We start from the raw sequence: 17,216 nt of genomic DNA on the forward strand, positions 1-17,216 counted from the left end.
CTAGTAACATTTTGTGTGGTCCAGGTACCGTTGCATAAAAAATGGCTGTCATTCACAAGACTACTTTTACTTTTATACTTTAAGTAAATTTCCAAGCCTGTACATTGTTACTGTTACTTGAGTAAAAAAGTTAAATCAGTGTTTCTACTGATTTTCTAGCACACATGAGTATGGGAAGTGAGTACTTTTGCCATCTCTGACTAAACCACACATATGGACTGGACAAACCCCAAAATTTGTTTAAACTATTTGCCAGTGACACTGTGGTTTAGGCTGTCATAATAGGGCCCCAGGTTGACGGAACCCGTCTTTTGGGTCTTGTTTTCCCACTGATGTTTTTTTGTTTTGCAACACAGCTTGATTAAGCTTGAAAGTTAACCTACTATGGAGCAGGCTAGTTCCGTGGCATACTGTACGTTCCCATAGTTACCAAACTGGGCTCCATGTAAACCACACTAATGGAACGGAACTCTCACTAAATCTAGCGATACTAAGCCAGGTTTAGCCTTTAGCAAGGTTGATGGAATACCCCCCAGGTTGTAGTCTACCATTGTTGTCAGTGAAGTCTGTATTTGAAAATAACATGTTTCCTTAATCTCTGATGGCATATTATGGTCATTTTATGATTTATTACAAAACAATCTTACATATAGCATCTTTACATTCCACTAGAGATAATTTGTGGGTTTATTATTGTACACTGTTAAATGTCATTCACACATAGCCTATAGGCTTACTCATTAAAGTATCAATTGAAATAAGGTTAAATCTAAAAGATATGCATATCATGAAGAAATGGCATACACTGTGTTAAGTTAAACTTACCTGTGAGCAAGCCTTGGTTTCAAAATGCTAATTCCAATGAAAGTGCTCTTCTTTGTATCTGTCTCTGATTTTTGTCTCACATGATGAGAGAAAAGAGGAAGAGGGATGTATGCTCTTTAGTGGCGTGCCTTTGGGAAACCACAGACATGTGTAACAGCTGCCTCACAATCGCACAAGGTGAACACCATTTTCCTTTATGTTATATTTCAGTCAAAATCTGCATCAAATAATAGATTCATTTATCAGTGTACTGTTGGAGTACATAATATTATATCATTTTTATGTCAGTGATTTATAATAATCTAATCAGTATCCAATACCACAATCAGTGGTATTATAGGGCAGATCTTCTGGCTCAGCACATCAGTAAGAGCCGCTCTTCCTAATTTAGCTGGCTCTCATTTAGCAAGCTTTTGAGCTATGATAGCCCCTGCCCCTCTGACAGGATTGGGTCTGCCTGTGTGTGTGTGTGTGTGTGTGTGTGTGTGCGTGTGCGTGTGTTTGCTCACATAATAATACTACTTGACAACCTCCAATGACCATATCGTGGCCCTCTATTTTTACAGACAGGACACATATAAACAGGCAATATGGTCAAACAATGTACATAAATTGTAGACGAGGTAGTGTAGATGAGGCAGTGATAACAGGGTTCCCATAGGTCATGGAATATCTGGAATATCATGGAATTTTGATGAAGTCTATTCCAGACATGGAAAGTCAGGGAATTTTGTTGTAGCAGTTTAAAATATACTTGCCAAAACACATTAATGCAATACATTTCCACACAGAATTGGTGTATATCTGGTTATTACTGTAGCTTTACTGCTTGTTTGAGTGGTGATGGTTAGCCCAACTTTGTTTATTCAATGCCCATTTATTCATATTCCGCTCTAAAAAAGGTAAAATATTCTTGAACACTATGGTCATGGAAATTTAGGGTTTTTTTGTCAGGGAAAAGTAATGGAATTTTAGACTTGACTTAAAGTGGAAACCCTGGATAACAACCGAGTATGTTATCTGTGCATGATGTTTTAGATGTAAAGCAGGAGGTAAAGTTTGGACAAACAGGAAACATGATGTAGGCCTAGAAACAACATATGTATGGTATATAATGATGTCAGCTATTAATAAGGCTGATGCAAGTGGAAAGAAGCTGTTCCTGTGTCTGGTGGTTTTGGTGTACTGGGGTCTGTTATGTACATCCTGTTGTGTCTAGAGTGTGTGAGGGGATCCTGGAATATTTTCTCTGCCTGCCTCCTGGTTCTGAAGTCCTGAAGGACAGATAGGGAACCCAAGCCTGACACCACCTGTTAGTATCAGTTCCTTTTCTCACCGAGTCTGAGATTTGTATTGGTGTAACGTTTCCCTCAGTCACAAGGATGGCGAACCATTCAATGACCACAAGGGACAACGCCATTTTTGAATAGAAAGTGACAGTTGGAGAGGTAGATGAAGCAATAAACCAGTTAACAGCAACGCCGGCAAGCATCAATGAATTGCCACCCGGAAGAGTGTGTGAATTTACATTGTTTCCTAGCTGACAGTGCAATTTATTATCAGCTTGCAAAGGTTAGGGGCGAAGTAGGAAGTAACTTTAAGAATCCCTGTTTAATGCAATTGATTAGGCTGGTCCAATGATTTTTAAAGTGAATGCAAAGTCTGCATCAATACTTCTAAAGTTCAACTACATAAAGGAACAAAAGCTGGCCATCTTTGCCCATATAAGGAGATCCAGGTGTTAATTGAAGATAAACTGCATTGCAAGTTAGTACTTAGGTAGCAGAAATCAAAGTTCACTGTCTTACCATACCGAAGATCACAGTACCCACTGGAAGGCAGAGGACTAAAGTGTGTAAAGCAAAACGTCTGCATTTTAAATTTATTTGTCTTCGCGAGAGTTTAACAGGTGTCAAACCATGTTAATTTCCCATAGGAAAAATCACAAGATACCGGATCTCCTTATATGGGCAAAGATGGTAGCTTTTCTGTAGGCAAATTTCAGAGGTCTATTAGCTACGATTCCTACGAAGGAAACATTCCCCTCGAGCAGAGAAAAATCTGTTCCGGGGATGTTCGCGGAACATTCTTTTAACCACATTTAAAACTGAAGCACAGAAAAAATGAAGCTTTCTAACCGGGCACTGCGTATGATTTGACAAAGGAGATATCAACTCACGATAGGACAGAGTTCAAGTACGCATATCAAATGTGACAGTCATTCTATGATCATATACATTCATCATACCTTCTGCATGTATTCCATTGTAGGCCTACTCACCTCACCCCAGCATCGGCGATAGCTATATCCTCCTCCTTTGTGTTACTGCTGTGAATCAGCTGTAGCCTATATATATACCGGGTTATACCTAGTACTTTCACGTTTTCTCATAATGAATAATAAACAATAAACTAGCCTAACTAAACCATTTTCAATGGGCATATTCCGTCATGTTATTATTCAAAACACCAGCAAGAGAAGGCTATACTGTAGGCCTACTGTTTCAACCATAGGCTATTGTTTAAAATCAAAACAAAAAACGCAGCAACTAACTTTCAATTGAAATTCATTAATGCATACCGGGACTAACTAAAGCTAAATTACGAAGTGTTGCAACCTCAACATGAAAGATGCTTTGCAAATCAGCACAGCTCCGGTGTCGAACCAGACGGAAAGCTAATGCTAGCCTATTTTTGGTTGAAACTTGGGGGCAAAAGCTCTCTCTCTCACACACACACACACACACACACACCGGCAGAATCAGATTGAATGACATGATGACAGGTCTAGTCTGTCGTTGGACCCCCACCCCTGAAGCACACTTAGACACTTGTCATTTTCCTTGTAGACCATTGCTACACTAGACAGGCAACTGTGTTCTGTTCCCAGAGCATGCTTTCTCTGTCTATGATCTGCAGGCTTAGGGCCTCCTCGACGAGGAGATTGCTAGTCCGTGGATAATTTGTGGCACAACTGAATGGTAGCCTATTATGGAACCACGGACTGAAAGAAAAAGAAACTAAACATTTTCCTGATTAGAAAATATTTCCTAATTTAGTGTTATCAAATAAAGAGACATGCAATTAGGGGTAGTGGTCTAAGGCGCTCATTCAATGTGCGTATCCGTCATATCCCCTGAAATAAGCCCAGCATTATAAGTGATGGTGCGTGTCTTTAACGCTGAACGTACTATAAGAACTCAACTCCCTGCTCTACAAGATATCTATTCCAGAAGAGTACTCCTAAGAGCCCAAAAGATTCCGTGTCTTTAACGTTGAGCGTACTATAAGAACTCAACTCCCTGCTCTACAAGATATCTATTCCAGAAGAGTACTCCTAAGAGCCCAAAAGATTCTGAAGGACTCTTCTCATCCTAACAATGGATTATTCCTACTGCTGAAATCAAGAAGACGCCTATGTAGTCACAAAGCCAGAACTGAGAGAGACTCAGGAGAAGTTTTTATCCCCAGGCCATCCAGAACTCTGAACTCACACTATACTGACTTTGCACACATTCACTACTCAGCACTCTCAAACATTTCCCAACCCTGAACTCACACTATACTGACTTTGGACTCATTCACTCATCAGCACTCATGACCACCCCCACACACACACACACACACACGCACCTACATAACTTTTAGCACTTTTACATCCCTCTCCCTATGCTACAGACCTTTTATTTATTTTCTTATTTCATCACACGTCAAAACACACACACACACACACACACACACACACACACACACACACACCTACACACGCACACACACACACACACACACACATATCTGACTTTCTCCAACTTTTGCACATCTCCATAGAACTTTTTATTTATTATTTATTATTCTCCTCCATCTATCTACCCATGTCCTTGATTGCCTAGCCTTTCTGCCCCCCCCCCCACCCCCACCCCCAACACACACACAAAAAACACACACACTTACATCATCACTGTCATCACCTCACATACATACAGCACACTGCTTGCTACAGTAAGCCTCCTCTACATACTTGCTGCACACTGTCCCCCCCACATACACAGCACATTGTCTTCAGGATCTTCTCCAACACACATCCTCTACATACTTACAGCACACTGCCCCCACCTACCCACACACACACGTGCATAGACTCAAAGTGGCAATAGCCAATGTTCCTAACCCTGCTCACAAGTGCCATCTGGTGGTTGTTTGAGTCATTGCAGCTTCACTGGGGAAATATAAATAAAAGCTGAGTGATTCACGCGTGAAGCCGGATGAATGTAGTATTTACACACAATTGAATGTAGTACCCACTGTACACAAAGTGAGGTGAAGCACACACTAACCCAGAGCAGTGAGCTGCCTGCTACAGTGAGGGGTTAGGTGCACTCAAGGACACTTCAGCCGTGGATGTGGGCATGGGAGAGCAGTGCTCAACCACTTCCCCCGCCCACATTTTTCCTACTTGGTCAGGGATCGAACCAGCAACCCTTCGATTACAAGCCCGAAGCCCTAACCAGTAGACCACGGCTGCCCCCAGCCCAATGTTAAGTCTATGGGGAAATTTTGAATAGTTTTTAATTAATAGCTTAACATTTATACAAGTTACAAAGAGGAAAAATACAAAGGACACATGGCCTACGTAAGACCTACGCAACGCAGTTTGAATGAAGTTTCCAGGTTAAGCGGTTGAAGCTGCATTAAGTGCGTTAGAAGAGTAAGAATAAGAAGCCTAGGAAGAACTACAGTGCATTTTCATTATGGGGGTGATTGATAGGGGTGTGCATTGGCACTGCCCTCACAATTCAATTAGATTACGATTCACCAGGTAACGATTCAATTCAATTTGATTCTACGATACATTGCGATGCATCAAAATTCTACTGCACACATTGTAAAACTTAAAGCCCAAATTTGAAGACATCCATGCATGTCGAAATTTGCTGCAAATTCAAAACTGGATTACTCTGGAACAGCTAACTGTACAGGGGACTGCTTTACACCTTTCTGTTCGGTAAGGTCAGCTGTTTATTCTGATATATGGATTGTTATGTGTTGAACGAAGGGTTCGTGAAGTATCCCACCGATATGAATGGGTAGGGAGATGGGCGCAGAACCTTCAGTAGAATTTATGATTAAATTGAATTATATTATTTACTTTTCTCATGAACCGTTCACCACAGCAATTAACGGCTAACGTTAACGTAACGTTTAAAAGATGAGAAAAAGCTCTTTCATGTGATGTGATAGGCTACTTGTGATGTCTGTGTGATGAGTAGGCTTGTTCGCGAGTAGTTCAACTGAGAAGAATGGGTGAATTTGGATGCACTTTCTTTCTTGCCGTGCGCTGTCACTTTCTAAAAAGACTAAATTAATTTGCGCTGTGAATGCTTATTTTGACAGGCCATAGGCTAAATAAAAATTGTTATTAGTCGGATGCAAAACAGAATATCGAAAGAAGGGGACACCAAGGCCACTGTGGCCTGTAAACCTCTGATTTTTGGGACATCACGGCCACCTCAAGGGGCAACGATGGCCATGGCCATCGTGAAATTCCTACCCTGCACATACTGCACACACAGTAACAAAGCCAACTCAGGATGCCAACAATCGACAGTTGAAGTTAGTTGTATTGCCAACGTGCTTGATTTTAGTGTGGCAGGTTTTACACACCGCGTACGTCTTGTCTAGTTTCCCATTAACTTTGTAGAATCTGAAATGTGCCCAGATGTCCGCTTTCCAAGCTTTGGGTGCGTTTTTAATTACCTGTCTATCGCGTTCATATCCCTCTATCATCTTGATTCTTTAGTGTTGTTGTTATGCTAGCTAGTGCTGCCGTTTAGCATGTAGCTACAGGCTGCGCATGTCATTACAACGTTGCTCCAGAAATGCCCCCAGAAGTAATTGAAACTTCACAACTTTATTATCCACTCAAGGCCAGAAAATAAACAGTGACATATTCGATTATGGCACGTTGCCGCATCGATGCTGAATCATGCATTGATTCAATATCTTATGCTTGCTCTGTTAAGGTATGTCTGGTTCTCCCAAATGGTGTTAAACAGCCAGAATTTCAGAAATTCCCAGGAAAGACCCCAGGAGCCCACTGACCAGCCTATCGGTCCACCCCTTCTCAGAAAATACTTCCAGGACACCTGGACACTGTGGCATGGGCTTATACCTTGCAATAAATGGTGTACTGTTGCTTTCTATGCATGCTTACAATGTTTTGCTTTGATTTCTGATGAGCTTCTATAAATGGTAATGAAAGATCCAGACTTAAATGGGTCATTTTTCGGTCATATTAGAACTGTAAACGGGCAATGTCAAAATGTACAACACGTTGAAGGAAATATTAGAATGATCTCTTTGTGTTGGTGTGTTCCTGTTTCAATGGGTGGTTATGAAGGGCATATCCTTAATTTAATTAAATGTGTCGCTGTTACAGTGTACCTACCTAATTAGGTACAGTGGTACAACCTGTGTAACAACATGTACTATCAGGTACTATCATTGTACTTGCATTATGTATTTGTGGGTACCTACATATAGTTGTTACATTGTAATACTGAGTGCTTTTACAAAACTTTGCCAATTTGTCTAAATTTTCATCAGAGGCAAAGAGCTGACCTGAGACCTGCTGGATGGGGTAAATCTGGTCATGATAGATTTGATATACAAACCATTCTTAGCTCCAACCTGTGCTGCTACAACCTTGTTACTCTTTGATACAGTGGAATAAACCTATTAAGTGCACCAGTTAATTACTTACATGTACATATGACATGTATGTTGTGTTGTGTCTTCGATGTCTTGGAACAGGTCTACTAATTCACTACATAGTACATATATCAACTGTGTTGGTACACACTTATTGCTCTTTGATACAGTGGCACAAACCCATTAGTGTACCAGTTAAGTACTTACAATTACATATTACATGTATGTTGTGTCATTGGTGTCTTGGAACATGTCTGCCATTACCCTACATACTGTAGTACATGTATCAACTGTGTTGGTACACATTTATCACACTTTTGATACAGTGGAATAAACCCATTAAAATAAAGTGTACCAGTTAAGTACTTACATGGACATATTATATACATCCTGTCAATGATGTCATGCATCCTGTAATTGATGTGTTGAAACGTGTCTGCTGTTACACCACACATATAAGTAATTAACTGGTACACTTAATAGGTTTATTCCACTGTATCAAAGAGTAACAAGGTTGTAGCAGCACAGCTGTTACATGTACACTGAAGACAATGAGGCCTTGACTGGAGCTAAGTTTTGTAAAAGCACTCAGTATTACAATGTAACAACTATATGTAGGTACCCACAAATACATAATGCAAGTACAATGATAGTACCTGATAGTACATGTTGTTACACAGGTTGTACCACTGTACCTAATTAGGTAGGTACACTGTAACAGCGACACATTAAAATAAAGTGTTACCAATTAAATTGTTAGCAATTTCACCCTTCCATTCTCTTCTTGGTTTGGACACATGCTTCTGTCAAATCGGTTACTTTAACCATAACTTCTCACTGAAACAAAGACAGCACATCTTTAATGCCCCTGCAATGGATAAAATACATTTTGTGTAAGAACTGTGTTTGGTTCAGTTAAGCGACATGCCAAGAGTGAGAGTGATGTTGGAAGCATGATGCCATGGCAGTGATTAGAGGTGTAAAAGTCCGGCTTCAGAAAGTAAAAGTCCTGCCACATTTCTGTTCCAACCATTCATTTAATCAGCTGATTCTAATTAGCACAGCTCTTAAGCAAAGATAATGAATGCGTAGCAAGATGGGTCGTCCTAGTTCATGTCTATGAGGGCAAAGTGGAGTTCAGTCAGAGACGGGCTCTGGTTCAGTTCCCACCTGCACAGGGGCGTGTCACTGACGTATGACTTACGTTTGAACGCCTCGGTTCCACGCCAGACAAGCCGGAGTACAAAATAAACTTGGTGTACACCTTCATTAATGTTCATTAATGTTCTCCCGACTGGAGGGTCATACTATCACGACATTCTACTGAAATAGGGAGGAGGGTTTGGAGATCATGATACCATGTCCGAAATGTGCATCCATTGCTCAGAAAAATAAGGCTTTGACAAATTCTGGGAAATTCTTGGATTCTGCCATAGACCTCAACGTTAAAAAGAGAGCCCGATCACTGCATAAATGTGCGGGGGCGTGTACTGCTACCCTATTTGCATAAATTTCCAGGGACAGGAAATGGCCTCTCATGAAGTATCTTCGTAATCAACCATCTTTGTCTTAAGCCAGGTAGATCAGGTAATTAGTGAAATCGCCTGTGTTAAGCAGGTAGAACCAATACATGGCAGGACTTTTACTTTCTGAAGCCGGACTTTATTTTTATGAGGATTTTGTGAGGATTTTGTTTCTTCTCAGAATAAATGTCCCTTTGGGATTTCATTTTTCCTCACTGTATTTATTGTAAAACGAAGTAGGGTGTCAAAATATTTTTTTTTTTTTGTATCTTTCAATGAGAAAAGATTATAGCTATTATTTATTTACAATATTTTATTGATATAATCATAACTAAAGACAGTATGTGTTGGTGGACATAAAACAAATAACAGGGCAGAATAGATCATTTTAATACTTTCTCTATACACAATAACATCATGCTACTCTATGACAGGAATATCCTATTTATTTGAACTATTCATAAACATGGCTGAGTATATCATAACAAGGCTATCAGCCTTAATAACAATTAGAAATAAACACAGAAAATAGTATTGCATGAGATTATTTTTCTCTCATCTCTTTTTACTTTTGTTTTTGTTTCCAAGAAACAAAATTGCAAATTATACCTTCATTTAGGATGATGTAAGATTAATCCACAATTTCAATGGTGTCATGACTTGTTGTGCTTCTTTTGTCTTATTGTGAGGTTTGAGAATCTTCCAGCACCCCGATTCTGCTCAGCCTCTTGCCTTCTGCTCCCTGGCCATTTGGCAGAGCCCACAAAGGGGAAGGCAGGCCATGATTATCCAGTCATCACAGATGGAGCCCTGTAGGGGGAGACAGAGAGCGAAGTTCAACAGCTGACAGAACTCAGAGGTGCCTAGGCCAACAGAGCTGCTACAACACCACTGTTTAGGATTCTGACTAGGTCTAAATCTAGCAAATGTATTTTTTGTGTGTACATTTTGCTTCTCAGTCATTTTTTATTCAGCTCTTAGGACCACCTGAACCTCATTGTTTTGAATGGCTAATTGAACAAGTTAAGGTCCACATTTTCAGAGAAATCCTGTTGAAACCGGAAAATACCTGCAGTATAACTTGCAGTTATTTAAAAGTTGCTGTGTGTATGAGTTATATTTTAAAAGACTAAAAATTACCTGTAAATAGCATTAGAATGAGAGAAAAAAAAATACCCATTAGACTTAAAGGTGCTCTAAGCGATGTTACACGGTTTCTAAGCTAAAATATTTTTAGTCACATACAGCAAACGTCACCTCACCATCCGCAAGCTGCCAGTGCCCTGAATACACTGTAAAACAACGCAGTCTGTGTAAACAGCACAGGCTCCAAAAACGAAAACAACTTGTTCCAGCCTGGACCATAATAACATAACAAACTGTTCCAGCCAATCACCAATGAGATCCGCATTTAGGAGAGTTGCACAGGAGGGAGGGGGAGGGAGTAGCAACCTAGCTTTCTGTTTTGTTTGTTTGAATGTTAACAAAAGTGATGTTACCCAACATCGATTAGAGCATCTTTAATGTCACAAATGAGGCAGCTTTGAACCTCACTCATAATATGACTTTTTCCATCAAAGAGTCAATAGCACGAAGTATCGCGTACCTAAAGGTGCATTCAAGACAACTCAGATCCTACACATTACCGCTTCAGTTCAGGGTTGAGAAAGAATGCTTCCATACACTTGTAGTTTTAATAGGAAAACAATATGTAGTGTGTCTGAGCATCAAATACTACTGAAAGCCATGAGCGTCCAAAAACAAATATTGTGAAAAGCTTTCCAGCATGTGTACAGGTGGGAGATTAATCATTCAGTAGGGCCTACATTTCCCAATAGCTCTCCCTTTATCATGTGGCCCCCATCATACAGACTGCCATTAAAATTGACTCTGTATGATTTACGAAATAATTTTAAAGATGTTAATGTTGATGTCTATCTTGGCCCTGATTGCTCTGATGTGACTGCTGGATAATCAGGGAAGTACTCAATTTGCTTCATTTTACAAGTACCGGTACAAGTTTGGGCAGCCGTGGCCTACTAGTTAGCACTTCGGACTTGTAACTGGAGGGTTGCCAGTTCGAAACCCGACCAGTAGGCCATGGCTGAAGTGCCCTTGAGCAAGGCACCTAACCCCTCACTGCTCCCCGAGTGCCGCTGTTGTTGCAAGCAGCTCACTGCGCCGGGATTAGTGTGTGCTTCACCTCACTGTGTGTTCACTGTGTGCTGAGTGTGTTTCACTAATTCACGGATTGGGATAAATGCAGAGAGCAAATTTACCTCACGGGATCAAAAGAGTATTTATACTTATACTTATACTGTACAAGTATGATGTGACATGGTGTGTCCCAGCTAAAGTGTATATGACCGTAAGCTCTGTCCATGAGGCAGCTCCTCTGTCATTGTTCTCCTCCTCTACGTCCCTGAGCTCAGCACTGAGACGTCACTTCACAGCTAATCATCATATAGCAATTATATCTTGGAGTCAAGTGACAAATACCAAGTAAACACCAAGTGACATGTATGGTCTTTGTTTTAAACCAACAATAGGAGCTTGTTAGATTGCTTGCAGAGTGGGTGTTGAAGCAGTCAAAACCTTTTAAGGAATTATTTAATCAGCACTGTGTAGCTGACACATCCGACTCAGCAACGCCATGTCACAAAACCTTTTTTTTTTTTGCTGATGTGGTGAGAAGCCCCTGCCATTGCTGACTTCTTCCCCTAACCGCTTCTAATCATGGCAACCCCCTCTCTGCGCGCACACACAGCTGTCATTACAGTAAATGGTTGTCAAGAAACAAAAAAAACCAAAGCCCTGTTGGTTTCCTATGCTGTGCGTGTGGGTCTGGCGGGTGCCGGGCTCTTACGCTGATGCCGTATTGGTTGCGGATGCTGGTCCTGAGCGCGATCATGGCACCGGGCAGGAAGGGGAGGCAGCAGCTGTCGCCGTGGTCCTGGGCCACCTTACAGGCCAGGATGCAGGGGAGGAACGCCCCACACAGACCTGCAGAAATGAGGAAGAGGAGGAGGAGGAGGAGACATGCTGAGGATGGTGTGATTGACCAAGGGATACTATTAAGAAACAAGAACCATCTACATCTGGAGAAAAAGGTCTCATGTAAGATATTAAAATTCAGTGTGTTAAAATATTGGCTATGTCTATTGATACAGTTTGTATTCAAATGTCCTGATCATATCATATTTTGATAAGATGATGGCATACATGTACTACAAACAAAGAGAGCACAACTGTAATGCTTAAACCCTGCTATGGATAAAATACACTTTGTGTAAGAACATAGCTCAAAACTGGCAGTTTTTAGTTCAGTCAAGTAGCACGTCAAGAGTGAGAGTGGTGTTAGAAGCATATTGCCGTGGCAGTGATTCGGCCATTGGCCAAATAACATTCTCTATAAAATATTTTTATGAGGATTTTGTTTCTTCTCAATGTCCCTTTGGCATTGGATTTTTCCTCACTGTATTCATTGTAAAACGAAGTTGGTAGAGTGCCAGTAATAGAGAATGAATGTTACTGTATCTCTGAAGGAGAAAAGAGTATAGCTATTATTTATGTACAATATTTTATTGATATAATCATAACTGTGAAATGTATTTCATACATTCAGTTTACATCTCCTGTCAACACTATAAAGTTAGTAAAATATTGGCCATGTCATATATTGATACAATTTGTATTCATCTGTCCTGATCATGTTTTAATGATAGATGATAGCATACATGTACTGACACACCTGATGCCATACAGTACATCATTGCATTAGCCCAACAGAAACACACACATGCACACTGACAGACACACACACACATGAATACATACCCTGAGACATGAAAAGTTGAGCTCATACACCCACACACATACACACACACAAACATACACCCTGAGCCATGAAAACATGAACTCTATCTCACACACACACACACACTCTCTCCCTCTTACACTACTTACAGATGCCACAGTCCTCACAACAGTCGCACACGTTGGAGTTCCATGATGAGGAGCCGGTGGTGATTTTGTAGCTTGTGACGGTCACCTGAGGCTGGGAGCTGATCACCTCAGTCTGGTACGACATGACTAGAGAGGACCGGGGAAGTTCATGTGTTAAGACAAAATCAGTACTAAGGCAAGATGAAGCATGACAACTTACAACTTCAAATTTAGATCTAAAATCTATATTCTTAGTAGTGAATTAGAAAAGTAGTCCTGTCATTAGAAAAGACAGAGGAAGGTGGCATGAAATGTGCTGCCAACTTTAATATAATTTTAAGTGGTATATTGAATATAACATTACACATAAAATGACAAAAAATATATTTAATAACTATATATATATACATATATATCAGAACGCCCCCCATTACCACCAGTCCTGTGTTTCCGTCCTCTTGCGTGTATAGTCACTTAATATTCATTTCTATACAAACCAAGACGGCGGATTCCTAAAGAAATGCAAGCACCCACGCCATTAGTGTACCTAAATTAGCTATGTACCAAAAATGACATTTTATCGTGACTCGAAGAGCTGTAAACAGCGACAAGAATTCTCAGGCTAACTGTTCATGTGCCGTGTGAAAGGGTGGAAGTAGACGACCCACCAGGCCAGCACTAACCTCCAAGCGTGGTAAACAAAATCGAATATTTCAGGCAGTAAAAGTGGTAAGAACCAAACAAGATTTTGTTCAAATCTACACACCTATGGCTACTGAAAAATGTAAGGTTAATTTATTAAATTATTGAATTTCCCCTTGGGGATCAATAAAGTATCTATCTATCTATCAAATGTTATTTTGAAGTATTAAAAAACATTGTTGTTTTAAAATTTCGAACGAAATGGGTGATAATCGGAGTTGTTACGATATATATAAATATGTATGCTTTATCATAATGACCCTATCCCTAACCAACCCTAACCCAATACAACTCAACCCACCTACCTTCTTCTTCTCTCTGGGTTAGTCAGTCCAACTGTACAAAAACTCACACAAAGTAAATGAGGCAGGACGCCAACACTCTTATAGCTATCATGTCGTCAGAGTGGTCCAGTCCATTTGGGCAATGCCCTTGGCACTCCATCAGTAGGACAGAACAAAGAGTGTTTGGTTTTGGGGTGTAGAGGTTTTCGTCAGAATGAATGTGTCCACACCTTAACATCACATGAGCTCTTATCTTGTGCTTGAAAAGTAACCTGCTCTGTGTGTGTGTGTGTGTGTGTGTGTGTGTGTGATATGTGGATGTGTCTGTGTGTGTGTCTGTGTGTGTGTGTGTGTGTGATATGTGTATGTGTCTGTGTGTGTGTCTGTGTGTGTGTGTGTGTGTGTGTGTGTGTGTGTGTGTGTGTGTGTGTGTGTGTGTGTGTGTGTGTGTGTGTGTGTGTGTGTGTGTGAGATGCAGAGTGCCTGGCCTCTCCAACTGAGGCCATGTCCAGAGTGCAAGGGTGTATAGGGCAGTGGGAAAGGCAGGCAAGGCATGTGGGTAGGACCATGTTCCACCAGTAACACTCTGAAAGCCATGCAATATATTCAAAAATAACACTGTAATTGTAGTCTATTGGGCCCTGCCATTATCATTATCAGCATATATTTAAAGCTTGATGATAGCCATGTTTTTTCATACTATGTAGATTTCATATATATATATATAACTGCTAAGGTGATGTTTGAGGTATATCCTGTAAATACCTGACAGGAATGGGTGATTGCCTGCTGTCTTTGCTCAGCAAGGTGTGTCAGTGGTTTCCTCAATTATATTACCAGCAGTTAAGTGTTCCTTTTCTTAGCAATTCACTCAAAAACAATACGTTTAAGTACAAGGAATTTACAACCCTGATAGGATTGTGAGTTTAGGCTCACATTGCATATTACCACCTGTCATCAATTAGTGCACCAACCTTCCGATGTGATTTTCCTGTCACTGGTATGTGGCCCATGCCAGACAGAGGGACAAACCCGTTTCAGACATATTTCAACATGGATGTATGAAGTGAATCCAGAGACTTTCTAATGAGAAGACACAGCACTCATAGAATCTCCCATAGAAATGTATGGGGTTAGTTTGTAACGCAAACATGGCAGTCGTCTACACAGATTCCGCCTCTTCCGCCGCGAATAGTTGACATAGTGAATACATTGTGCCAATCATGTGGTGTGATCTCCCAGCTGGAGCGAGGTTGGTGTCGTGATTCGTGAAGCATTGCGCACCGCCAGTTCTACCCGAAATAGATGCCCGATAAGTGCCCAAAAAGCATTGCAATATGGCCGCCGAGTGGAGAGACTTGCTTAAAAGGACTTTGGTGAATCTCCCTAGTCCAAAGGTAGCACATCACATCATAGTCCGGCAGCCCAGAGCCTTTTGACCAAACGAAAAGAGTACCAACATTTGAGCGCAGGGGCATCCAGGGGATGGCCTCTCGTATGCAGATACGGATGTCTGCCGGAGCCCCACTGGTGCGTTTGGCCCCTGGAGGCCTCAATAAGGGCTGAAAAATGTGTTCGATCAAACATTCAAAAGTACCATCTCAAACCAATCTGATATGAACAGGCAGGTCAGACAGAGTACTGAATGGCCCTGCCAAAGTATCCGCTGCGAAGGGCCCGGCAGACACCAAAAAAGGGCCCCTCAGATATGGCCTAGATCAAACGAAGCAGGTACCACATTAAACCACATCCCACCGAACCCGAAAATCACCATGCCAGACAAATTCCTTGGTGAAAAGGGCCTGCCAGTAAAAACAGGTGGATTGTCATTTTTAATTTGTAGAATTTTAAGCTTGTATGATGACAACCAGGGCTTCAGTTTCAGATTGCCCCCATTCTGTCAGACATGCTAGTTGATTGTCAGCAAGAGGGTGGATGTGTACAAACACCATGTTACCCAGAATAGCTACACTCACTCACTCACATACACACTCACTCTCTCTCTTTCTCTCTCTCTCTCTCTCTCTCTCTCTCTCTCTCTCTCACAAACACATAAATACACAAAGGCAGAGTCCCATTCAATTTTTTAAAGTGCACAACCTGGCCCACCCTAGGTAAAGACAGACCGCCACTATAGTTGACTCAGGCTTGTTAACATGCTGGTTAATAATTCTGTATAAAAATTCTGCTGCTAGATACAGCAGTGGAAAGTGTGTATTTTCCATGAAAAGAGAACACATACAGTATATCAGGTTTACTGAGCCAGAAGCACATCTGAATGATGTGCACACTTTCCTCCTGCCACACGTTCATGAACAGAGCAACAGTAGCCTACATTTGCAAGAGAGAGGACTGCCCATAACATTTGAACTTCCTTCAGAGTGAAATGGAGTTCTTGAAACACAGATCTATACTGATTTCTCGAAATTCTTTTCTTTAAAAAAAAAAAAAAAATAAAATAAATCTTTTTCCTCACACATTGATTTCGGTGGACTTCCACACTGTATTGCGAAATGTATAATGTGTTTCTCACACTTCAGTTCACAGCTTCACAGAGAGGGCAATTTCCGCTAGGAAAAGTGTTTCTACACACATCTATTTATATTAAACCAACCTTTCTCATATAACCTTAATCCAAACAGTAATTCCATTGCAGGTTTTTACTGTACATAATGTGACGCTGTGTCCAACAGATAACAAAGTTGTTGTTGTGACTACTCGTCACAGAGAAGACGTGCTGCCCAGAGTTGCTGCTGAGGTCTAGCTGGGTTGTATTGGCCTTGTTTATGACAATACCATCAGATCTTCAGTAGGCTACTCAGGTTTGGTTTAGTCAACATATGGTGTAATTTATTTTTAAAATGGCAAAATGAAAGTGCAAGACTTTGCACCACTAAATAAGAGACCTTGGAAATAGAAAGCTAAGTTGACATTTCAATGTAGAGAACAGACCTGAGTTTGGATCTGTTACAACTTGCACCATACTTTCAGCTGCTCTGTCAAAAGATAATGTGAGCTGTCGCCATGGCAACATGATAGTGGGCGATATAGCTCTAAGAAACGTCTCTTATCAGTGAATTCTCACAACTCTCTCTCTCTCCCTTCCCTCTCTCTCTGTTTGTGTGTGTGTGTGTGTGTGTATGTCAGAGAGAGAGAGAGAGAGAGAGAGAGAGAGAGAGAGAGAGAGAGAGAGAGAGAGATGTTAATGTAACATTGCTGTGAATTCTAT

General features: G+C 40.9%; 1 protein-coding gene across 2 annotated transcripts; it reads right to left on the reverse strand.

Moving 5' to 3' along the window:
* Nucleotides 1-9,351: 9,351 nt before the first annotated feature.
* Nucleotides 9,352-14,182, reverse strand: cnfn (cornifelin). Of its 2 annotated transcripts, none has more exons than XM_048261443.1 (4): nt 14,005-14,182; nt 13,023-13,148; nt 11,923-12,059; nt 9,352-9,866 (listed from the first exon to the last, which is right to left on the reverse strand). In XM_048261443.1, exons 2-4 carry the CDS (start codon nt 13,144-13,146, stop codon nt 9,777-9,779), a joined length of 351 nt encoding a protein of 116 aa, XP_048117400.1. In that variant the 5' UTR covers nt 13,147-13,148; nt 14,005-14,182; the 3' UTR covers nt 9,352-9,776. The 2 variants fall into 2 exon arrangements, with proteins under 2 accessions (XP_048117400.1, XP_048117399.1); XM_048261442.1 differs by having other exon boundaries at nt 14,009-14,180.
* Between the last annotated feature and the right edge of the window lie 3,034 nt (nt 14,183-17,216).

This window comes from Alosa alosa, chromosome 13 (assembly GCF_017589495.1).
Source record: "Alosa alosa isolate M-15738 ecotype Scorff River chromosome 13, AALO_Geno_1.1, whole genome shotgun sequence".
In the NCBI taxonomy this organism is placed as follows: domain Eukaryota; kingdom Metazoa; phylum Chordata; class Actinopteri; order Clupeiformes; family Clupeidae; genus Alosa; species Alosa alosa.

Bases quoted from the DNA above. Each gene is read 5' to 3' on its own strand.
- cnfn (XM_048261443.1), bottom strand. From the start codon at position 13,146: ATGTCGTACCAGACTGAGGTGATCAGCTCCCAGCCTCAGGTGACCGTC. The intron at 12,060-13,022 runs GTAAGTAGTGTA...TCATTTCTGCAG, and splicing joins TTGTGAGGACTGTGGCATCT to GTCTGTGTGGGGCGTTCCTC. The intron at 9,867-11,922 runs GTAAGAGCCCGG...CTCCCCCTACAG, and splicing joins GCAACCAATACGGCATCAGC to GGCTCCATCTGTGATGACTG.